General features: G+C 47.8%; 2 protein-coding genes across 2 annotated transcripts; one reads left to right on the forward strand and one right to left on the reverse strand.

The window, feature by feature from the left end:
* Positions 1-1,853: 1,853 nt before the first annotated feature.
* On the reverse strand, positions 1,854-18,068 carry LOC116761764 (histone H1oo). Its single transcript, XM_032647964.1, has 5 exons — positions 18,023-18,068; positions 5,573-5,832; positions 3,520-3,880; positions 2,425-2,489; positions 1,854-2,105 (listed from the first exon to the last, which is right to left on the reverse strand). The coding sequence occupies exons 1-5, from the start codon at positions 18,066-18,068 to the stop codon at positions 1,854-1,856; spliced, it is 984 nt and encodes a 327-aa protein (XP_032503855.1).
* Positions 18,069-21,148: 3,080 nt separating this feature from the next.
* LOC116762314 (40S ribosomal protein S27-like) lies at positions 21,149-21,415 on the forward strand. Its single transcript, XM_032649152.1, has one exon. The coding sequence runs from the start codon at positions 21,149-21,151 to the stop codon at positions 21,305-21,307; it is 159 nt and encodes a 52-aa protein (XP_032505043.1). The 3' UTR covers positions 21,308-21,415.
* Positions 21,416-25,743: the final 4,328 nt, after the last annotated feature.

Consider the following 25,743-nt stretch of genomic DNA (forward strand, 5'->3'; position numbering starts at 1 on the left):
TCGGCAGTGAGACAAAGCCTCACGTGGGATTCAGGGACGCGAGAGCAGGGCTGAGGGAGCAGTGGCAGAAAGGAAACAGTCTGGATGCTCCATGCTGGGCTGCCTCAGTTTCCCTTTGTGTCCCATCTTCCCCTTCCCAAGTGCCATCCAGCTTACCTCTGACTCCCTTCAAATCCGCCCCTTCCGTCTCTGCGCACTCCCTGGCTCAGCAGTCACCCCTCATCTGGACCATCTCTTGGCAGCCCCCTGAACGAGCTGTTCTCGCCCCAGGAGGTGATGGCCACACAAGCACTTGTGTGGACCCCAAATTGTGGACTCCTTTCTACATCCACTCCCTCAGTATATCCCATCCATCCTGCTTAAACCTCTACCCAGAATCCACTACTTCTAACCCCTCCCTCCACGGCGGCCCACCCCTCAGATGGACCATTGCAGGGGCCGCCTCCTTAGCCCCCTGCTGCTGCCCGTGTTCCCCTGCAGGCACTCCGCTGCTCACTGGCCTCTAATGGCTGTTCATCACAATTAAACAAAACCCAAAATTCCTACCCTGGCTTACAAGGCCCTTCAGGATCTTGCCCTAGTCTACGCTGCAGCCCTTGTTATGGTATCTACTGCTGCGTAACAAACCACCCCAATACATTTGTGGTGCTTATGTGTCTGCCTGGGGCAGGGCTTGGCAGGGAAGGCTCGTCCCTGTTCGACGTGGTGTCAGGGGGGCCACTCAACTGGGATCGGCGATCCATTTCCAAGATGGTGCACTCCCATGGCTGGCAAATTGGTGCTGGCTGGTCAGGGAGCCCAGCTGGGGCTGACAACTGGAGTGCCTCAATTCTTCTCCACCGGCTGTTTGGGCTTCCACACAGCATGGTGGCTGAGTTCTAAGAGCAACTATTAAAAAGCGAAAAAACAAGAAACAGCCCCCACACAGGAAGGAGAAGCTGCCAGTCTCTTAAGGCCTGAGCCCAGCAGCTGTCCTAACGTGAATTCCGCTGTAGTCTATTGGTCAAGCAATCAAAGAGCCCAGGTTCAAGGGGCAGGGGCACAGACTCCAGCTCTCCATGGGAAGAGCGTCACATACGTTTTTAAAACACCCCAGACCTCACCTCTGTCTCCATCTGGGCTTTAGCCACACATGCCTGTCAAGAGCATTCCCGCCCCACGGCCTTTGCGCTTTCTCTTCCTTCTGAGGATTCCCGAGGGGCCCACAGTCCTACTCAGTGACTAGTCGAACGGTCCGCACCTCCTCTCAGCTCCTCTAACCCCTCCTCTCTGCAGCCACAGGGCTTCTTCTCAACACACACCACGTCAGCCTCTTCCCTGCCTATAACCCACCCTGGCTCCCCACTGCCCCCAAGACGATGTCTGCCCTCCTTAGTCCACCCTTCCACAGCTTCCGGCCCCATCTCCACGGCCCAGGGGCTCATGCCACCCCTCCCCCACCTGTTCTCCTCTCAAAACCACAAATCCCCATCCTCCCAGCTCTACCCCACATTCTGGGCCCTCTGCCTGCAAGGCCCTTCCCCTCATCTATCTGGCAATTCCTACTCATCCTTTAAAACCAAAAGCTGCCCCCTCCAGGGAGCAGTCCCACATCTCAGGCTGGATTAAACACCTTTCCAGTGCCTCCACAGGTGCCTAGGTGACTTTGGATCCCTGCAGCGGTCTGCATCTCCCCAGGGCAGAAGCTTCTATCTGGGTCCTAGCCCTGGATGGCCAAATCCTTAGACCTCAGCCTCCTTCCACACCAATTTGTGGGGGAAAAAGTCTTTATTGATAAATAGGTTACAGTGAAATAGAGTGATAGTTTTTAGGGGAATAAAAAAGTAGAATCTCAGTCTGTCTCCACCCCGCCTCTAGTTCTCGGCTTCTGCCTTCTTACTGGCCGCTTTGGACGAAGAGGACTTGGTGGGAATGCCAGGCTTTCTCGGGCCTTTAGGGGCCTCTGCCTTCCTGGCCAGTGGTACAGGTTCCATCTTGGACCCACTGCCCTTGGGAGGAACAGGGGCCTTGGCTTTAGGCCCCTCCCCGGCCCCCTGCGCAGCAGCCTTTTTAGGGACCTTGCTGCCCATCTTCTTTTTGGCTGGGGAAGCAGCAGCATCCTCGCCCTATAAGAAAGCAAACCAGGAGCAAGGGGACAGAGCTGGGCAGGGCTGGGTGCACAGCTCAGAGCCCACGAACTTAGGGGTGAAATCCCAGCGCTGGGTCACTTTCGACAAGTGACCTCACCTCTCTAAGTCTCAGCCTCTTATCTATAAAATGGGGTGATCCTCACGGCGCTGAAGGGCCGGGGAGGGGAGGAAAGTGCTCTGTACTTTGTAGGAAAATAAGTTGCCCCCTTCCTTGGCTGACCCCTCTGGGGCCGGGTGGGGATGCCCGAGCTCTGGTCGCTGGAGACCCAGAGCAGGAAGTCACCCAGGCACCTACCTTGGTGACCGTGGGTTTGGAACTCTGACTCCCAGGCTTTGTTTTCCTGTGGGCCTTGGTATCTGCTGGAAGAGGGGATGGCATGTGAGAAACACTTCTTTCAGGAGGAGCTGCTGCTGGGCAGGAAGGTTCAGGGGTCCCACAGCCCTTGTCCTGCCCAGGGCCCAGTCCTCACTCTGACATTTGCAGGCTGTATGACCTGGAGCAAGTAGTTTAGCCTCTCTGAGTCTGGGTGCCCTAGCCTGCCAACTGAAGGTAGCAGCCTCTCTACCACGGACAGTTAGAGGATTAACTGGACAGTGGCTGACCATCCCTCACTCCGTTCACAGCTCCACACCTGCCCACACCAAAGGCCCCCGACAGGTGTATCTGCCTCTAGCCTTTAACCCATCTTCCACATGGCAGCCAGGATACATTTTTCTTTTCTTTTTTTTTTTTTTTGCAATACGTGGGCCTCTCACTGTTGTGGCCTCTCCCGTTGCGGAGCACAGGCTCTGGACGCGCAGGCTCAGCGGCCATGGCTCACGGGCCCAGCGGCTCCGCGGCATGTGGGATCTTCCCAGACCGGGGCACAAACCCGTGTCCCCTGCATCGGCAGGCGGACTCCCAACCACTGCGCTACCAGGGAAGCCCCAGGATACATTTTTAAGAACACCTTGGGCCCTAGCTGTCCCCTGTTCAGAGTCTTTCTGTGGCTCCTCATCGTCCTCCAGATAAAGTCCAGCCTCCTGCTGCCCTTCACAACCTCCCCTACCCCCTCCCCCAGTGCACACACACAGAACTATTTGTACTTCTTCCACCTTCTTCATGCTTCCAGACCTTTGCACAAGCTGTTCTGCCTGGGACACCTCCTCCAGGAAGCCTCCCCTGATCCTTCTCAGAGATGACCCCTCCTCCTCTCTCTGCACTCTTCTCCCCCATACCCACCCCCACCAGCTACCATGCATTCTCTGTCTCTCTGAGTCAAGCCAAGTGCTCAGGGCACACTGGCTAGAAACCCCTCCTCCCAGAGCTGGCCCCTCCATTCCAACTCATGTCCAGTGGCTGCCAGAAACCCCCTCCCATACCCTCCTCTCACCCCATTCACATCCATACCTCGGCTGCTCCTTCCACCTTTGACCTCTGACTTCCCGCTGGGCCCACTGGCAATGGGAGGGGCCTGTGTGGCCTTGTCTGGCTGTTGGGAGGACTTCTTGGCCTCACCCAGTCTTGCCTCTTGGTCCTTGGTCTGCTGGCCTTTCTTGGGGGCCTTCTTGGCTGCACCTGGTTTGGGGGGAGCTGTCCTCCCCTCTCCTGGCTTCCTGGATCCTTTTTTCACATCGCCTGGGTTGGGTGGGTTCTTCTTTGACTCAGTTGGTTTCTTGGGGTCCTTTCCCTCAGCTTGACCAGGCCTCCTGGGGGCCGTCATGGTGGACGTCTTCCTGGGCTGGATTTTCCTTTTGTCTTTGGGAACTAACTGGAGGAGGAGAGAACGGGGTGGGATTGACAGCAGAGGTTCTGGATGTCTTATGCCCCTATACCCTACATGAGGCTCAGAGAAGACCCCATCCCAAAGGAGGGGAAGAGGAAGGCGGCCAAGGGCTTGCGGAGAGCACGCAAAACCACCTCCTAAATGCCGGCTGCCAGTAATGCATTCCACCCATTCATGCACTGTGAGGAACGGTGCTGCCATTAGGAGCTAAGGAACCCGAGTCTCCAAAACTCACCCAAGCTTCTTCTACCCTCCCTGCACAGGTGGCGGGCACGCGCCTCCCACCCCCGCACCCAGAAGCCTCAGAGCCAGGCTTCTGGGAGCACATCATGCACACTGAGCCCTAACAGTATCTCTGAGATGCTAACCTATAATCTCCTTTGACCCCCTAACACCATTCACAGACTGTGGCTCGGACTCCCCACCTCCCCGCCTCACACCACTGTGTCCCCAAGTCTCCCTGCCGCTTCGCTTCTGTGTAGCTGAACACGGACATGGAAGTCAGACGGCTGAGAGTTCGTGGCTTCCTGAGGCCTCAACCTCAGCCCAAGGGCGACTCGCCCAAGTCTTCTCCTCCCCCTCTGGCCTCGGTCTCCCCATCTTTACAATGGGGCCAACAGGGAGGGTACAAGTGGCAGGAAGATGCAAGCGTCCCTGGCAAACGGGTGGTCCCTGCCCCTCTAGAGCCCAGCTGATGACGCTGCTCCCAGCATCCCTGGACCCTCACGGCTCCCCGTTACCCACCAAGACCAGAATCAACTCCCACTCTCTGCACACACACATTCCTGACTCCGTGGTACCCAAGACCCCCTTCCCTGCCTCCCAGCTCCTTGGCCCACTTTCCTGACCGTCTCCCAGTCACAGGCACTCCCAGTGCCCTCTCTTGCTTCCCTTCACCCCACCCTGTGCCCCTGGCCTTGCCGTGGCTGGTGTCCAAGCTCTGACCCACACACCCGGAGTTCCAGGAGGGGGGATCCCCTGTGCTCAGCCACCCTATTCCCACAGGGATTGGAACGTGGAGGTTGAGAATGTTCCACCGTGTTCCATGGAGCCTGTCAGAGGAACTGCTACTTGCTGGGGCACAGCAGTGACGAGACAGACCCCATGTCTGTGTCCCTGAGATTTCCCTGGTGGCAGCTGGCAGTCATGATGCTGGGGCTTAATTCTGTGGCCAAATTTGCCCTTAGCTCTGGGTGACCCTCCCCTTTGAAAGAGGAGGATGTAGGGGCTCAGGGAGGCGTCAGCCCTGGTCTGGAGACCACGGGTCTAGAGCCAGACAGCACGGGGAACAAACCCCATTTCTGTGACCCCGTAGAGGCCAAGGTTGGGTCTGTGCCGCCCGTGGTAAGGAATTCCAGGAAGGGGTCACGGGCGCCAAGAACCTAGAAGTGAAACAGCTGAGACGGTCTCTGGTCACGCAACACACCCAACAGGGATGGAGGCGGATGCAGCAGGGTGACTGGGGCCGGGTGGGTGCTCAGCTTTCCCGGGGAGACGGGGGGTCTTGGCAAAGACAGAGGAAGAACGAGAAGAGACAGAAGGAGAGAGGGAACAGGGCAGGGGACCAGCACCCAGAGGCTGGGAAGAAAGAGCTGGAATTGGGGTTCAAGCCCTCGGGCAAGTCCACCTGCACCCTGGGGCCTCTCGCCACCCCCCACCCCATTCCCAGCGGCTGACTTTGAAGCTGCCAGTGGCTCCCCGGGCCTTGGAGTTGACGGGCCTGACGAGGAGGCCGCGGTGCATGCCTGTGGCCAAGGCCTGCTTCAGCAGGTACTTGAACCGGAGGACGTTCACCGTCGGGTACTTCTGCAGGATGTAAACCTTGATGGCCGCCACCGAGGTACCCCGGCGCTGCTCCCCCGCCTGCAGTGCCTCCAGCACCATGCGCAGCACGGGAGGGTGGCGGCGGGGCTCTCGGACGCCGCTCCGGATCAGACCTACGGACAGACAACAGGACATCACCCGGGGCCCAGACCTCCCTCAGACCCCGCTGAGGACACACACGCCTAGTGAAGCACCCACAAGGCGCTGGCCACGCCTCACTGTGGGTGAGCGAGCGGCTGGGGGATCAAGCACACACCCCTCACCCCCACCCCAGGTCAGGGCCACTGCCCCCTGGCCTGGGAGCAGAGGCGGGGGGCACTGCTTGGCCACCCGGGGTCTCCCGGTGCCCGCCGTGGGGCTGGGCACGCACCAGACCTCCACGAAGGCTCAATAAAAGCATTGAAGGGTCCTTAAACAAACCTACACCAGGTCAGTTGTCGAGCCCTAACTACCAGTTCACAGGAAATGCAAGGGCCACGGGCATGAAATCAGTAAAACCCAGACTGTGAGGAGCTCTTCAGAACACATGGCCTGGTTTCTCCTACCAACAAGCAAGGAGGAAAAGAAAACGTGGGAAGGGCCCCAGAGAGGAAAGATCCTAAGAATCCCTTTAACCAAATACAACATGGTGGCCTTGCTCAGACTCAGAATAGGATTTGAACAATCCAACTGGAAAAAAGAAAAAAAGGCAACTAGACAAATGTGAACACTGGAATATTTCATGATATTAAGGATGATACTGTTTCCAGTGTGCTGATGGCACTGCAATTATTTTAAGAGGTTCTTACCTTTTAAAGATAAATACTGAACTGGGACTTCCTCGGTGGCACAGTGGATAAGACTCCATGCTCCCAGTATAGAAGGCCTGGGTTCGATCCTTGGTCAGGAAACTAGATTCCATATACATGCCACAACTAAGAGTTTGCATGCCACAACTAAGGAGCCCATGTGCTGCAACTAAGGGGCTGGTGGGCTACAACAAAGGAGCCTGCCTGCCACAACTAAGACCTGCTGCAGCTAAATAAATAAATAAAAGATAAATACAGAACTGTTTACAGATGAAATGATAAGTCTGGCATTTACTTCGAAATAATGCAGTAGGTAAAACAAGTGTACCTACAAGCTGTTAGCTGTTGAAGTCGGGTGATGGCTGCCTGGGGAAGGGGTGCAGGTCACTGTATCATTCAGTCTAATTTTGTGTCCGTTTAAAAGTTTTCATCGGGGCTTCCCTGGTGGTGCAGTGGTTGAGAGTCCACCTGCCAATGCAGGGAATGCAGGTTCGTGCCCCAGTCCGGGAAGATCCCACAGGCGGCGGAGCGGCTGGGCCCGTGAGCCATGGCCGCTGAGCCTGCGCGTCCGGAGGCTGTGCTCCGCAACGGGAGAGGCCACAACAGTGAGAGGCCCGCGTACCGCAAAAAAAAGGTTTCATCATGGGACTTCCCTGGTGGCGCAGTTGTTGAGAATCCACCTGCCAATGCAGGGGATGCGTGTTCTATCCCTGGTCCGGGAAGATCCCACATGCCGCGGAACAACCAAACCCATGCGCCACAACTACCGAGCCTGTGCTCTAGAGCCCGTGAGCCACAACTACTGAGCCTGCATGCCACAACTACTGAAGCCTACACACCTAGAGCTCATGCACCACAACAAAGAGTAGCCCCCGCGCACAACTAGAGAAAGCCCGTGCGCAGCAATGAAGACCCAACACAGCCAAAAATAAAACATAAATAAATCAATTTATTAAAAACAAGAGTTTTCATCATAAAAAGTAACAAAAGAATTTCACTCCTATGCCCAAGAGAAAAGAAAATATACATCCACACAAAAATGTGTACACAGATGTTCATAGCAGCATTATTTATAAGAGCCCAAAAGCAGAAACAACCCCAAAGTCCATAAACTAATGAATGGATAAATAAAACGTGTTATAGACGTAAAATACAATGTCATCCAGGCAACAGGAGGAATGAAGTACTTCCTTGAAAACATTATGCAGAGTGAAAGCAGCCGGTCACAAAAAGTCATATATTGTATGAGTTAGTTTATATGAAATATCCAGAATGGGCAAATCAGAGCCAGAAAGCAGATTAGTGGTTGTCAGGGGCTGGGAGGTGGGCAGGGATGGGGAGTGACAGCTAATGGGTACAGGTTTTCTTTAGAGGGGATGGAAATATTGTAAAATTGACTGTGGAGATGAGTACACAACTGTGAATATACTAAAAGCCATTGCACACTTTAAATGGGTGAATTGTATGGTATGTGAATTGTTGAGATATCTCGATAAGCTGTTTTTTTTTTTTTCCTCAGTACGCGGGCCTCTCACTGTTGTGACCTCTCCCGTTGCGGAGCACAGGCTCCGGATGCGCAGGCTCAGCGGCCATGGCTCATGGGCCTAGCCGCTCCGCGGCATGTGGGATCTTCCCAGACCGGGGCACGAACCTGTGTCCCCTGCATCGGCAGGCGGACTCTCAACCACTGCGCCACCAGGGAAGCCCGATAAGCTGTTATTTTTAAAAAGTTGCAAAGGAGAGTAGGATCCAGGGGTGAGGAAGGAGACAGTGTGAGAAGTTGTCAGTCACCGTAAAGCAAGTAAAAGTGGTTTAATTATGAAATCTGATTTAAACATTGTGATTAGAAATGTTGATTTCCAACCAATTTGCAAAAACTAAAGACAAAAAAGGAACCAAGTGGCTAAAATATATATATATATTATTATTTTTTTTTTTTTTTTTTGCGGTACGCGAGCCTCTCACTGTTGTGGTCTCTCCCGTTGCGGAGCACAGGCTCCGGACGCACAGGCTCAGCGGCCATGGCTCACGGGCCTAGCCACTCTGTGGCATGTGGGATCTTCCCGGACCGGGGCACAAACCCGTGTCCCCTGCATCGGCAAACGGACTCTCAACCACTGCGCCACCAGGGAAGCCCATAAAAAATATATTTTTTAAAAAACCACATTTTAAAATGGAAAAAATAAAACAACCTTGTACATATACAGACTGCTATATCAAAGCCACATGGGAACTACAAACCAAAAAACTAGGATACACACACAAAAAAGAAAAAGCAACCCAAACACAACACTAAAGATAGTCATCAAACCACAAGAGAAGAGAACAAAAGGGAAGAAAGAAGAGCAACAAAAACAAATCCAAAACAATTAAGAAAATGGAAATAGGAACACATGTATTGATAACTACCTTAAATGTAAATGGATTAAATGCTCCAACCAAAAGACATAGACTGGCTGAATGGATACAAAAAAAGACCCATCTATATGCTGTCTACAAGAGACCCACTTCAGACCTAGGGACACATACAGACTGAAAGTGAGGGGATGGAAAAAGATATTCCATGCAAATGGAAAACAAAGGAAGCTGGAGTAGCAATACTCATATCAGACAAAATCAACTTTAAAATAAAGACTGTTACAAGAGACAAGGAAGGACACTACATAATGATCAAGGTATCAATCCAAGATATAAAAATTATAAATATGTATGCACCCAACATACAAGCACCTCAATATATAAAGCAAATACTAACAGCCATAAAGGGAGAAATTGACAATAACACAATAATAGTGGGGGACTTTAACCCCCCACTGACACCAATGGACAGATCATCCAGACAGAAAATCAATAAGGAAACACAGGCACTTAAATGACACTTTACACTAGATGGACTTAATTGATATTTATAGAGCATTCCATCCAAAAGGAGCAGAATACACATTCTTCTCAGGTGCACATGGAACGTTCTCCAGGACTGACCACATGTTGGGCCACAAAGCCAGCCTCAGTAAATTTAAGAAAACTGAAATCATATCAAGCATCTTTTCTGACCACAACGCTATGAGATTAGAAATAAAAAATACAGGAAAGAAGAAACTGTAAAAAACACAAACTCGTGGAGGCTAAACAATATGTTACTAAACAACCAATGGATCACTGAAGAAATCAAAGAGGAAATTAAGAGAGACAAATGAAAATAAAAACACGACGATCCAAAACCTATGGAATGCAGCAAAAGCAGTTCAAAGAGGGAAGTCTATAGCAATACAATCTTACCTCAGGAAACAAGAAACATCTCAAATAAACAACCTAACCTTACACCTAAAGCAACTAGAGAAAGAGGAACAAACAAAACCCAAAGTTAGCAGAAGGAAAGAAATCAAAGATCAGAGCAGAAATAAATGAAACAGAGATGAAGAAAACAATAGAAAAGATCAGTGAAACGAAAACCTGGTTCTTCAAAAAGATAAACGAAACTGGTAAAACTTTACTAGACTCATCAGAAAAAAAAGGGACAGGCTTCCCCTTTCAATAAAATTAGAAATGAAAAAGGAGGGGCTTCCCTGGTGGCGCAGTGGTTGAGAGTCTGCCTGCCGATGCAGAGGACACGGGTTCGTGTCCCGGTCCGGGAAGATCCCACATGCCGCGGAGCGGCTGGGCCCGTGAGCCATGGCCGCTGAGCCTGCGCGTCCAAAGCCTGTGCTCCGCAACGGGAGAGGCCACAACAGTGAGAGGCCCGCGTACTGCAAAAAAAAAAAAAAAAAAAAAAAAAAAAAGAAATGAAAAAGGAGACTACTACAAGCAACTATACACCAATAAAATGAACAACCTGGAAGAAATGGACAAATTCTTAGAAAGGTACAACCTTCCAAGACTGAACCAGGAAGAGATAGAAAATATGAACAGACCAATCACGAGTACTGAAATTGAAACTGTGATTTAAAAACTTCCAGCAAACAAAAGTCCAGGACCAGATGGCTTCACAGGCAAATTCTATCAAACATTTAGAGAAGAGCTAACACCCATCCTTCTTAAACTCTTCCCAAAAAAAATTGCAGAGGAAGGAACACTCCCATTCTACAAGGCCACCATCACCCTGATGCCAAAACCAGACAAAGATACCACAAAAAAAGAAAATTACAGGCCAATATCACTGATGAACATTGACGCAAAAATCCTCAACAAAATACTACAAACCAAATGCAACAACATGTTAAAAAGATCATGCAGCATGATCAAGTGGGATTTATCCCAGGGATGCAAGGATTCTTCTACATCTGCAAATCAACCACGATGACATACCACATCAACAGACTGAAGAATAAAAACCATATGATCATCTCAATAGATGCAGAAAAAGCTTCTGACAAAATTCAACACCCATTTATGATAAAAACTCTTCAGAAAGTGGGCACAGAGGGAACCTACCTCAACATAATAAAGGCCATATATGACAAACCCACAGGAAACATCTCAATGGTGAAAAACTGAAAGCATTTCCTCTAAGATCAGGAACAAGACAAGGAAGTCCACCCTCACCACTATTATTCAACATAATTTTGGAAGTCCTAGCTACAGTAATCAGAGAAGAAAAAGAAATAAAAGCAATACAAATTGGAAAAGAAGAAGTAAAGCTGTCATTGTTTGCAGATGACATGATACTATACATAGAGAATCTTAAAGATGCCACCAGAAAACTACTAGAGCTCATCAATGAATTTGGTAAAGTTGCAGGATACAAAATTAATGTTCAGAAATCTCTTGCATTCCTATACACTAACAATGAAAGATTAGAAAGAGAAATTAAGGAAACAATTCCATTTACCATTGTAACAAAAAGAATAAAATACCTAGGAATAAACTTATCTAAGGAGGCAAAAGACCTGTACTGAGAAAAGAAAGAAATCAAAGATGACACAAACAGATGTTCTTAGATTGGAAGAATCAACATTGTGAAAATGACTATATTACCCAAAGCAATCTACAGATTCAATGCAATCCCTACCAAATTACCAATGGCATTTTCCACAGAATTAGAACAAAAATTTTTACAATTTGTATGGAAACACAAAAGACTGCAAATAGCCAAAGTTATCTTGAGAAAGAAAAACAGAGCTTCAGGAATCTGGCTCCCTGACTTCAGACTATATTAGAAAGCTACAGTAATCAAAACAGTTTCATTGCAGCACTATTTACAATAGTGAGGACATGGAAGCAACCTAAACGTCCATCAACAGAGGACTAGAAAAAGAAGATGTGGGGACTTCCCTGGCAGTCCAGTGGTTAAGACTCTGTGCTCCCAATGTAGGGGGCATGGGTTCAATCCCTGGTTGGGGAACTAAGATCTTGCATGCTGCAGCCAAAAAAAAAGAAAAAAAAAAAAAGTGCTACATATATATAATGGAATATTACTCAGCCATAAAAAAGAATGAAATAATGCCATTTGCAGCAACATGGATAGACCTAGAGATTTTCATACTGAGTGAAGTAAGTCAGAGAAAGACAAATATCATATGATATCACTTATATGTGGAATCTAAAAAAAGGGTACAAATCAACTTGTTTACAAAACAGAAGGGTCACAGATATAGAAAACAAATTTAAGGGCTTCCCTGGTGGTGCAGTTGTTAAGAATCTGCCCGCCAATGCAAGGGACATGGGTGTGAGCCCTGTTCTAGGAATATCCCACATGCTGCAGAGCAACTGAGCCTGTGTGCCACAACTAGTGAGCCTGCACTCTAGAGCCCACAAGCCACAACTACTGAAGCCTGCATGCCACAACTACTGAAGCCGACACACCTAGAGCCTATGTTCCGCAACAAGAGATGCCACCACAATGAGAAGCCCGCACACTACAACGAAGAGTAGCCCCCGCTCGCCGCAACGAAATAAAGTCTGCACGCAGCAACGAAGACCCAACACAGTCAAGAATAAATAAATAATTTTTAAAAAGAAAACAAATTTATGGTTACCAGGGGATAAGTGGGAGGAGGGATAAATTGGGAGGTTGGGATTGACATATACACACTACTATATATAAAATAAATAACTTATAAGAACCTGCTGTATAGCACAGGGAACTCTACTCAGCAATCTGTAATGGCAAATGTGGGAAAAGAATCTTAAAAAAAAAAGTGGATATATGTATATGTATAACTGATTCACTTTGCTGTACACCTGAAACTAACACAACATTGTAAATCAACGATACTCCAATAAAATTTTTTTAAATGAGACCCAATTAAACTTAAAACTTTTGCACAGAAAAAATAAACAAAACAAAAAGACAACCCATGAAATGGGAGAAAATATTTGCAAATGAAGTGACTGACAAAGGATTAATCTCCAAAACATATGAACAGCTCATGCAGTTCAATATCAAAAAAAAAACATAATCCAATCAAAAAATAGGCAGAAGATCTAACTAGACATTTCTCAAAAGAAATACAGATGGCCAAAAAGCACATGAAAAGATGCTCAACATCACTAATTATTAGAGAAACGCATATCAAAACTACAATGAGTTATCAGCTCATACCAGTCAGAATGGCCATCATCAAAAAGTCAACAAACAATAAATGATGGAGAGGGTATGGAAAAAAGGGAACTCTCCTACAGTGTGGGTGGGAATGTAAATTGGTACAGCCACTGTGGAGAACAGTATGGAGGTTCCTCAAAAAACTAAACATAGAACTACCATATGATCCAGCAATCCCACTCCCAGGCATATATCCAGAGAAAACCATGATTCAAAAAGATACATGCACCCCAATGTTCACTGCATCACTATTTACAATAGCCAAGACATGGGAGCAACCAAAATGTCCATGGAAGGATGGATGAATAAAGAAGATGTGGTACATATATACAATATATACAATGGAATATTACTCAGCCATGAAAAAGAATGAAATAATGCTATTTGCAGCAACATGCATGGACCTAGAGATGATCATACTAAGTGAAGTCAGTCACACAGAGAAAGACACATATCATATGATACACTCATATGTGGAAGCTAAAAAAAAAACAAGGTACAAATGAACTTATTTACAAAACAGAAATAGAGTCACAGAGGTAGAAAACAAATTTACAGTTACTGGGGGGAAAGGGAGGAGGGATAAATTGGGAGATTAGGATTGACATTTACACACTACTATATATAAAACAGATAACTACTAAGGACATACTGTATAGCACAGGGAACTCTACTCAATACTCTGTAATGACCTATATGGGAAAAGAATCTAAAAAAGCGTGGATATATGTATACTGTACACCTGAAACCAACACAAAATTGTAAATCAACTATACTCCAATAAAAATTTAAAAAATAAAGTGGGAAAAAACCCACCTGAAAACTCTAGATCTCAGCAAAAATTGTAAAGAGGCTTAATCAAATTCAACCTCTATTGCCTCCTGGCCAGGAAGAGCCCAGTGTCTGAGAATATTCATTTTGGGGCCAGAGCCTGCTAATCAGTAGAGTCTGAGGTCAGTTAGGACCTCTGGAGTCTCACTCTCCTCTCGCAAATAAAAACTTCCCCATCTCCCGTGGTGGGGAGGGGGCCCTAAGGAGCTCTGAGCCCTCCCAACTGCAGTGTCAGAGGGTTTCTGGAGGGGCCTGGCCTGGCGTGACAGCTCTGAGACAGGCTGGGACCTGGGACCGTCTGCTGCAGTGCTTGCACCTGGACAGACATCTCCTCAAACAACGACATACAAAGAAACTATAAGGGACTAAAAATAACTGTATGCATGCCCAGTGGGGCAAATTATGGACAACAAGAATCAGAAAAACCAAAAACCCAACTGGTACTTCTGAAGAGCTGGGAGCAAAAGCAGGGTACTGCGCATGCCCCCTGCACACACCACCACCTAAGGGGTGGGCAGACCACATTAGACTCCCCTCTGGCCCGACCCCTGGACACACCCTCTCCCCCACCCCATATGAGGAAGCAGTTTGCACCCCTCCCTCAGCAAGCGAGCAAGGGAAACTGTTACTTGTTTTCGCTCCCCCCTGCTGCAGCAGGGGTCCCAATAAAGACTTGCCTGAATTTTTTTTTTTTTTAATTTGTTTTTGGCTGCCTTGGGCCTTCGTTGCTGCACACAGGCTCTCTCTAGTTGCGGCGAGCAGGGGCTACTCTTCATTGCGGTGCATGGGTTTCCCACTGCGGTGGCTTCTCTTGTTGCAGAGCACGGGCTCTAAGCACACGAGTCTCAGGAGTTCTGGTGCATGGGCTCAGTAGTTGTGGCTCGTGGGCTCTAGAGCACAGGCTCAGTAGTTGTGGCGCACGGGCTTAGTTGCTCTGTGGCATGTGGGATCTTCCCAGACCAGGGCTGGAACCTGTGTCCCCTGCATTGGCAGGCGGATTCTCAACCACTGCGCCACCAGGCAAGTCCCTTTGCCTGAATTTCTTATCTGGCCACTGATCAATTTCTATTGATAAGGAGGCCAAGAACCCTGTTCAGTAACATACTTTGTGGCGACACCTCAAAGGGACAATTGTTCCCTTCCCAGAAGAGGATCTATGCACCTCTGGGATCACTGAACACAGCTTCCCCATGGGTGATAAGTGGCCTTCTGAACCTCTTGTTTCAGTGTTACCTCATTTGGTAAGTCTGCTTTCCTGGCCCCTGGGGGCCTCAGTACCCTCATTCAAGCAACTCTTTCCCCTTCCCCTTTGTCCTTTTTCCCTCCCCGCTTTCCCTTTGTCCCTTTTCCTCTCCTGAAATCTCTCTACTTCTCTCTCTGTCCTCTCCTACTTCTGTCCTGTCTTTCCAAGAGAGTGGACATCGGGCAGCTACAGCATCACTCCTCTCAGCTTGTGAGACCTGCTCGCTCTGGCCAGCAACAGCTCACCTCGACAGGTGACAAGCAGCGGTGGGAGAGGCTCGCCTCACACAGCGCAGATCCTGGTCCAGCAGGCTCTCCTCACAGGAGATTTATGAGAATGATAGAGGTTCAAACCTCAACATGTGGCTGGAAGTCCGATCATCCCAATATTCTCACCTTTATTTTCCTGCCGCCCAGAGAAGTCCCGTTAGGCAATAAATGCTGGAGAGGATGTGGAGAGAAGGGAACCCTCCTATACTTTTTGTGGGAATGTAAATTGGTACAGCCACTATGGAGAACAGTATGGAGGTTCCTTAAAAAATTAAAAAGAGAGCTACCATATGATCCTGCAATCCCACTCCTGGGCATATATCCAGAGAAGAACATGGTCTGAAAGGATACCTGCACCCCAGTGTTCATTGCAGCACTGTCTACGATAGCCAAGACATGGAAGCAACCTAAATGTCTATCAACAGAGGAGTGGATAAAGACGACGTGGTACATGTGTACAATGGAATACTACTCAGCCATAAAAAAAAGAATGAAATAATGACATTTGCAGCAACATGGATGGACCTAGAGATTGTCATACGGAGTGAAGTAAGTCAGACAGAGCAAGAGAAATATTGCATGATATCGCTTATATGCGGAATCTAAAAAGAAATGATACTGGACTTCCCTGGTGGCGCAGTGGTTAGGAATCCACCTGCCAATGCAGGGGACATGGGTTTGAGCCCTGGTCCGGGAGGATCTTGCGTACCGCGTAGCAACTAGGCCCCGGCGCCACAATTACTGAAGCCCGCACATCTGGAGCCCGTGCTCCGCAACAGAAGTCACCCGCAGTGAGGGGCCCACGCGCCGCAGTGAAGAGTGGCCCCGCTCGTCACAGCTAGAGAAAGCCCGTGCGTGGCAAGGATGATTCAACACAGAAAAAAAATGAATAATTAAAGAAATAAATTTAAAAAGAAATGATACAAACAAACTTATCTACAAAACAGAAACAGACTCACAAACTTAGAGAATGAATTTATGGTTACCAGGGGGGAAGGGTTGGGGGAAGGGATAGTTAGGGATTTTCGGACTGACATGTACACACTGCTATATTTAAAGTGGATAACCAACAAGTATCTACTGTATAGCACAGGGAACTCTGCTCAATATTATAAGATAACCTAAATGGGGAAAGAATTTGAAAAAGAATAGATACATGTATATGTATAACTGAATCACCTTGCTGTACACCTGAAACTATCACAACGTTGTTAATCAACAATACTCCAATAGAAAATTAAAAGTTTAAAAAAAGAAAAAAGAGAAGTCCCATTGGGAATGGGCTAAATCGGCAGTTTTCTATATACTGGTGTATGCGTGGGTGAGACTCCCACAGATGATGTACAACTGGCTGATTTCCAGGCTTGATCACCGCAACGGGCAGTGGATAGGGTCTTCCCTCCTTCACTGGCTCTTTCTGGAAGCACGCAGGTTGGTGCCTGAATAGATACCCACAGGGGGCGGGTTGAAAGGGCAATCTCTCTCTCTCTTTCAGTCTTTTCTTTCCCTCTTCCCTTCACCTGTCCCTCGGTTCCCAGCCCTGCACTCTCATACCCTTAATCCTAAAGATTTTTTGTTTGTGTGTTTAAGTTTTTGTCACTGGTGTCTTTGTATTATGTAGTCTTGTCTGTCCAACTGCTCTTGCAAGTCTCTGCCAAAGCACAGTGGAACATTTAAGCCTTGTACAAACACATACAGCCACATCGCCTGAAACTCCAGTCATGGGTTACTTGGTGGGATTTTAAAGACCAACAACAAAAAAAAAAAAAAAAGAGAGAGGGGCTTGCATTTCTCTCCTTTGCCTTTGCAATGTAACTATTCGACCTGAGCTCCAAGAATTACCTGATCCATCTGTAGACCCCTAGTCTGAGGGAAAAAAAGAGGCCTTTTTAATTTCAAGAGGGAAAACGATGAGATCTCTGATTCTGTAGAAATTAACTTGTCTAACTTAAGCTTGTCAGTTTAATTGATACAGACCTGTCTTTAGAGTCATCAACATTAATTATAATATTTTCTTTGTACCTAGGGTTACTGAAAGTCAATAAGTACATATTGTTTCTGTTTTAAAATCTGTCATCAAGGAGAATGACCTGATGTGATTAAACTTTTAAGTAAATTTAACTATGATAAGAGCTTTTTGATAAACTCTATGGGAATAATTATGTTTTGGAAACTTCCATCTACAATAGTCCCTCCAAATTTTGGTAACTTAAAACTAAATTAAGGCAAATGACAGGAATCCATCGAGTATCCAGGCCGTTTCAAATAAGATGAAATACTGGAACATTAATTGCTAAACAGGTCTCTGTTTACCTACTTTTGTCTTCTTGTGAGAGGGAAACTAAAGATGTTTGGGTTTATTAGACACATGTCTTGCACATTAAGGAAAGAAATTGTGTTTTGGGAAGATATACGTTTCTAGATGTTATGAGATATTCCAATCAAGGAATGCTAATGTAAAAGACAGTTCATGGTTGCTTAAGGAAAGTAGGATGTGTGTTTTCAGAAAAGAAGGTATGAGGGTGGCTTCCTTGGTGGCACAGTGGTTAAGAATCCGCCTGCCACGTATTAACCACCAGGAGGGTGTCCAGCTAGAAGTCCTTGTCCCTGCGCGCTCCTTCTCCCTGTCACCTTTCACCATTCTTGTCAAGCTGCCCAGCTTGGAGTTGTCTGTCATGCGCTAGTGTCTCATGGTTATAGTTAGAAGAGCAAGAATCTCCTGATAATGTGTAATAGCTTGAGAAGAAGTTCTTTTTTCCTGCTAACCAGGTAAGCAGTCTGAGGAGAGCATGGGCGTCGTTTCTGTGTTTGTTGGGATCCTGGTCGGGGTAAGATTGGGACTTAGATAAGATTCCTCTTGGGACATCCTTAATATTTATTAGCTTCTAACTAGTGTTGTAAGCCCAGTTGCCAATTTGGAGATCTCAGTTATTCTGTTCATGGATTTTTATTCACTGCAGGGGACATGGGTTCAAGCCCTGGTCCGGGAAGATCCCACATGCCGCGGAACAACTAAGCCCGTGCGCCACAACTATTGAGGCTGCACTCTAGAGCCCACGAGCCACAACTACTGAGCCTGCATGCCACAACTACTGAAGCCTACGTGCCTAGAGCCCATGCTCCACAACGAGAAGCCACTGCAATTAGAAGCCCATGCACCGCAATGAAGAGTAGCCCCCACTCGCCGCAACTAGAGAAAGCCAATGTGCAGCAACAAATACCTAACGCAGCCAAAAAATTAATTAATTAAAAAAAAAAGATATGAGGAACAGAAATATATTTTATTAAAAGGAAAAAGTGATTTTTGTCCTAGGGCTGGTTATTTCTGAATGGAAAGAATAAGGGACAGGATAATATGGCTACACAAAGTTGCAGAAGGTTTGCAGAAAAGGATCATTGGAAAAAGAATTTTGTATGTAGTCAGGACTTTCTAAGGTTGGGTCACATTTAATTAGGAAAATGGATTTTATTAAGAGGAGGCTGATGCAAGACTGGATGTGGTTTCTCCCTCTAGGAGAACAAAATTGTCCTGGAGTGCTGCTTATGATAAAAGATCATGTGAGTTCCTGTATTTACTTTTGAAATCTTTTTTTCACCTTAGCTTAAGGAGTAAGTACTCTCACTTTATTCTATGTCCAAAAATCCCCTGTGGGAATACTCCCACCTCTAGGCCCTCAGGTTCTGACCCCTGTGGCCTTTTCCATTGCGAATCTGTAAGGAGAGGTTTGGCAGGTTCTCAGAGAACTCTGACAAGTTTAGGGACGAATTTATCAGGCTGGGGTTGACATTCTCTCTCACCTGGCAGGACATCATGGTTATTCTGGCCCACTGTCGCACCCTGGATTAAAAGGAGCGCATACTGAGAAAGGCCAGGGGACACGCAGATGGCCTGGTGGCCACCAATCCACACCACCAAATTTATCAGGTGGGTGGGGATGCAATCCTAGAACATGACCCCCACTGGGACTGTGGAGATTGTGCAGGCCAGGCTAGGATGAGACATTATATTACTTGTGTATCAGAAGGAAGGAAAGGGTATATGGTGAAGCCTTTAAATTATGATAAGGTCTGAGAGGTTACACAGGAAAAAGATAAAAATCTGGCAGTCTTCCCGAGCCGGGCAACAGAGGCATTCAGGAAGGACACCAGTACAGTCTCTGAGTCCACAGAAGGGAGGACACTGCTGGCCATGTATTTTATCACCCAGGCTACTCCTGATATCAGGAGAAAATTACAAAAAGCTTGAGGCCAGGCCCCAAACCCCGTTGTCAATCTTGGTAGAGGAGGCCTTCAAGGTCTGTACTTAACGGAGGAGACCAATAAGAATAAGAGGCTAATAAAGAAAATGCAACTTTTGGCTGCTCTGATCCATCCACAACCTCGAGGGAATCCTGGAGGGCCGAGAAGGCTGGACAGACCGCCAAGAAGCTGCCTAGGCCAGAACCAGTGTGCCTTTTGTTGGAAGGGGGCACTGGAAGGGGGAATGTCCTGAGGGCCCTCCTGTGGGATGCCCTAGGGGCAACCCTGCCCCACCCCAATTCCTTGCAAATCTCTCAGATAAGAGATTCCTGCTCACCGACTGAGGGGGCCGGAGCGCCTGCCTGCCCAGCTCCAGATCCCACTCGATCCATCCTCATCACTCCAGGGGAGCCTTAGGTCACCCTTGATGTGGCAGGTAGGAGAACTGACTTTCTTGCAGACACTGGAGGCTCCTGTTCTGTTCCGATTTGGCCAACTGGCCCTCTCTCCAACCGTGACTGTACTGTGATGGGAGTCGAGGGACAGCCAAAGGTAAGGCAATTTAGGTCTCCCCTTGCCTGTGGAATTGGGGCCATTATTATTACTCACTCCTTTCTGTATATGCCAGAATGCCCTGTCCCCCTCCCCAGAAGAAATTTGCTAAATAAATTAGGAGCTAGTATATTCTTAGGACAGGGGAATCCAAGGAGGTAAAGAATTCAAACAGAGAATGCATCTATTTGTAGCCCCAGATGGCCCACCTACTGGTCATCAAAATGTTCCCCAAGACATCCCCCAGGAAATTAGAGAACCGGTAGATCCTGCAGTTTGAGATGCCTCGGTGCCAGGAAGGGCAAAACTTGTTCCCCCAATAAAAATATGGTTAAGGCCTGAAGAAAAATACCCCTGGAAAAGACAATATCCTTTAGATGCCACGTGCCTGGTCTTGTGCTGCTCGCTAGGGGTGTTGCCTCAGAGATCTGCATGGGCTGCGCTTGTGAAAGAATCAACATGCCTTTGGCTAGCGATTCCAAGATCCTTCCTTGGAAAGGAAAAGAAAAAACACAAAAAGAAACGGCTCGGGGCTTCCCTGGTGGCGCAGTGGTTAAGACTCCGCCTGCTAATGCAGGGGACACAGGTTTGAGCCCTGGTCCGGGAAGATCCCACATGCCGCGGAGCAACTAAGCCTGTGCACCACAACTGCTGAGCCTGTGCTCTAGAACCCGTGCGCCACAACTACTGAGCCCGCGTGCCACAGCTGCTGATCCTGAGTTCTAGAGCCTGCGAGCCACAACTACTGAAGCCCGCACGCCTAGAGCCCGTGCTCCGCAACAAGAGATGCCACTGCCATGAGAAATGAGAAGCCCACATACCACAACGAAGAGTAGCCCCTGCTCGCTGCTGCTAGAGAAAGCCCAAGCGCAGCAATGAAGACCCAACACAGCCAAAAGTAAATAAATAAAATTAATTAATTAAAAAAAAAAGAAACGGCTGGTTCAGAGCACAAATTCTTATTTTATGGATGTAAAATGTCCAGGTTGCTACAAGATTACCACGATTTTCAGCTGTGCTCAGACAGTGGCGCTTTACGTAGGTTGTTCAACAGTGCTATGTCGGCCAACAGGAGGAAAGGCCAGATCCACAGAAGGGTGTTCATTTAGAAGAAAGCAACACTGATGATCCACACAACTTCCTGAATTCGTGTTCTATCGCAGAAAGCCTTATCAGTTCAGTAATTCCAGTTAATCTACCAAGATAATGTAACTATGTTTAGTTTTGTAAGGTATACAACAGCACTCTTCTAGTTGGCTGTCAGTTTTTCAATCGAGTTTTGATTATGGGGGAAAAAAAAACGCACAATATCCTTTAAAGCCTGAAGCCCTGAGAGGAATCCAACCACTGCTCATCAAATTCCTAAAACACAAACTCATTAGGCCCTGCCAGCCCCCTTGCAATACCCCTATCCTCCCCATTCAGAAGCCTAACAGGGAGTACTGGTTTGTGCAAGGCTTATGAGCAGTGAATGAGGCCGTCATCCCTATTTACCCACTGGTGTCAAACCCATACACCCTCCACACCCAAGCGCCAGGGGGCACGCAGTATTTCTCTGTTTTGGACCTCACTGATGTATTTTTCTGTATTCCCGTAAATCCAGACTCTCCACACCTTTATGCCTTTGAATGGAGGGACCCTGACACCTGGAGGCTACCCAATACACCTGGACAGTACTTCCGCAGGGTTTTCAGGACAGCCCCCATCTTTTTGGAAACACGTTAGCAAGGGAACCGAGGGAATTGAGCCTTGAGAAGGGAACTCTGCTACAATATGTTGATGATTTAGTGATAAGTAGTGAGACCAAATAAGATTCAGATAAAAATACTGTTACGGTCCTAAATTTTCTGGCAAGAAGGAGATATAAAGTATCTTCAACCAATATAAAGTATCTTCAACCAGCAACAGTTTCAATATTTAGGATTGGGTTTGACCCCAGGGGCACCAGCCCTTGCCATAGATTGAAAAACAGCAATTAATGCATTACTATCTCCAACCACAAAAAGGCAACTCTGAGGCTTTCTCAGGATGGCTAGGTTCTGTCGTATCTGGATTCCAAATTATAGCCTTTTAGCAAAACCCCTATGTGAGGGTCTAAAGGGAGAAGAAAGGGAACCCCTTCAACGGAATAAGGACCACCAGCAGGCCTTTGAGACTCTGAAGACTGCGGTGAGTAGAGCACCAGTGCTGGGGCTTCCAAATTTGCACAAGCCCCTTACCCTACATGTTCGTGAGAGGTCAGGGATAGCACCATGAGTCCTGACCCAAAAGCTGGGACCGGATCAGAGACCAGTGGCTTACTTCTCAACACAGCTGGACTCAGTGGCCCTGGGATGGTCAAGCTGCCGGCAGGCAGTAGTGGCCACATCCCTGTTGGTAAATGAGTTTCCAAGCCCACCCTGGGACAGCACTTAGGCTGTCCCTCATCAGGTACAATTTGTGCTGGAAGTCAAAGGACATCACTGGTTGACTGGAGGAAGGTTAACAAGATATCAGGCCCTCCTATTGGACGCCCGCGGCATTATCTTAAAGGTGTGCCAAACCCTGAACCCAGCGACTCTGCTTCCAGCTGTCTAGAGTGGAGACTTAGTGCATCAGCTTAACGAGACCATAGAACAAACTTGCTCCAGCAGGTCTGATCTAGATGAGCCTCTTGACAGCCCTGAGGTCAAACAGTTTACTGATAGGAGCAGTTTTATAGAAATGGGAACCCAAAAGGCGGGGTATGCCAGTTAGTTTAGATGAACGGGATCGAAGCCAAGGCCCTGCCTCCCACAGACATCAGCCCAGAAGGCTGAACTAATTGCATTAATGAGAGCTTTGCAATTAGGGACGAATAAGAAATTAAATACTTTTACTGACTGTAAATATGGTTCCACGTGCTACACGCTCATGCTGCCATTTGGAAAGAGCAACGTTAATCGCTACAAGTTCCCCCATAAAATAGAAAGATTTGATTCTGGCTCTTTTAGAAGCAGTGCAGCTCCTGACCCAGGTAACAGTAATCCGCTGCAGGGGCCATCAGAGGGGTGGATCCCTTGTGAGCCAAGAGATCAGCAAAGGTGATCAAACTGCAAAACAGGCAGCTCAATTGCAAGAGCCTGAGCAAATTATGGCCCCAGTGATTGGCCCCCCTGAACTCCCTAGCCTTCTCCAGTATTCCCCACAGGAACAAGAAAAGGCTGGGAAACGAGGCTATGAGAAGAGAAGCACAGGCCAGTATAGAAAGGAGGATACGGTTCTAATTCCTGAGGCCCAAAAATGGAAACTCACTAAGAGCTTACATGGTGCCACCCACTATGGGAGGGATCACTGCGGGACTTGATGCAAAAGGCTTTTTCAGGGAAGGGGCTTAAAAGAACAGTAAAACAAGCAACACTTGCCTGTGATTTATGTGCCCATAATAACCCACAGGCCCATCCAATCCCCACTTCATTACTCAGGCCAATTCAATGCCGAGGGACATATCAGGGGGGAAGACTGACAGATTTCACCCAAATGCCCCCGCGGTCAGGATATAAATATCTTATGGTGTTTGTCAATACTTTCACAGGATGGGCTGAAGCCTTCCCCATCCGATCTGAAAAGGCTATGGAAGCCTGTAGGTCCCTTTTAAAAGAAGCAGTTCCTCGGTTTGGACTTCCAAAGTCCCTCCACAGTGATAACGGGCCCTGTTTTATAGCCAGAATCACACAGGGGCTCACAATGGCCCTAGGGATAGACTACAAGCTACACACCTCTTGGCACCCCTAGTCTTCAGGGAAGGTAGAGAAAATGAACCATCCTTTGAAGAAAACCTTAGCAAAACTCTGCCAAGAGACTCATGCACCCTGGACCAACTCGCTTCCTATTGCACCCCTCAGGGTCCGTGTAGCCCCAGGAGTGGTCTGAGGCTTAGCCCATCTGAAATGACCTATGGGAGGCCTTTTCTTACTACTGACACTCTACTGGATGAGGAAGTGAACCAGGCCCTGAGATGTATTATTAATCTAGGACAAGTTCAGGAGGCAATCCAGGACTGTGCCCACAAGGCACTGTCAGCCCCCACTAACACTACAGAGGAAGGAGCAGGTCCTTCACAAATAAACCCCGGGGACCAGGTTCTTCTTAGAACTGGAAAGAGGGGTCCCCCAAAGACCAACGATTGCTAAAATGGAAGAGCCCCTATAAAGTAATTTTAACCACCCCTACTGCTGTCAAACTGCAAGGGATATCTAGCTGGGTACATTTGTCCAGACTAAAGCTTTTACCTCCAGAAACCCGGCAGGTTCCAACAGAACAATACACCTGTGAGCCAGTGGAAAATCTGAGATACCCATTCAAAGACAGGCACCATCAACAGATGAGTAAAATGATGTAGTAGACTGGACTCCTATTTGCCATTCTTGCTATTGTACTCAGCAGGAGCACACACGAGCATCTTGTTAAAAATGTTGTAGAGCTTTATGTGCTGAATTATCAACATAAGGGTCTGCTGTCTCCTACTTTTTAAAAAATTTATTTATTTATTTATTTTTGGCTGCATTGGGTCCTCGTTGCTGCACGCAGGCTTTCTCTGGTTGCAGCGAGCAGGGGCTACTCTTCGTTGCGGTGCGCGGGCTTCTCATTGCAGTGGCTTCTCTTGTTGCGGAGCACGGGCTCTAGGCGCACGGGCTTCAGTAGCAGCATGTGGGCTCAGTAGTTGTGGCTCGCGGGCTCCATAGTTTTGGCACAGGCTTAGTTGCTCCGTGGCACGTGGGATCCTCCGGGACCAGGGCTCAAACCCGTGTCCCCTGCGCTGGCAGGCGGATTCTTAACCACTGCGCCACCAGGGAAGCCCTATCCCCTAATTTTTTAAGTACTAACAAGAGTTATGCCCTTCAAGGACTGTCCTCTCTTAACAACCGTGAGACAGACATTCAGTTCTGCACCCCAGAAGTGTTTGTTTTTCCTCTGCGGACACCCAAACCATCAGATGTTATGGAATTATGGCCAGGTCCCTGTCCTTTTCCAACCAAGCTATAGCGTATAAATGCATTGATAATGTTCACTTCATGGGAGAGTGCACTCTAGGGACTATAGGGATAAGAGGGGGTTTTATTGGTAACAGGACCACTCCAGCTCATCAGCGAACCCAGAGAGCACTAGAAATGATCTTAACAGGGGCAGGGCTGGCCATAGGGCTGGCAGCTCCGTGGGGAGGCTTTACCTATCATGAAACAACACTGAGAAATCTCACTAGACAGCTTGGTTATATGATGGAACAGACAAGACAAGCCTTAACGGGACTGAAGATCTCTTGTTTCTTTGGCTAATGTAGTTCTTGACAATCGTCTAGCTCTTGATTACCTTCTGGCAGAACGAAGTAGAGTTTGTGCGATAGTTAATACATCCTGCTGCACCTGGACCAATGCAACAGCACAGGCAGAATTTAATATTAAGGAAATATATGCCCAGGTAGAGCAGCTTCACAATTTTGGCAGGGGCGACATCGCCTCCACCGTCTGGTCAACAGTTAACGAAGCCCTCCCAAAGTTAACCTGGTGCCTTCCCTTTCTAGGCCCTTTAATGGCTATTGTTGT

The sequence above is a fragment of the Phocoena sinus genome, chromosome 11 (genome assembly GCF_008692025.1).
Source record: "Phocoena sinus isolate mPhoSin1 chromosome 11, mPhoSin1.pri, whole genome shotgun sequence".
NCBI classification, from domain to species: domain Eukaryota; kingdom Metazoa; phylum Chordata; class Mammalia; order Artiodactyla; family Phocoenidae; genus Phocoena; species Phocoena sinus.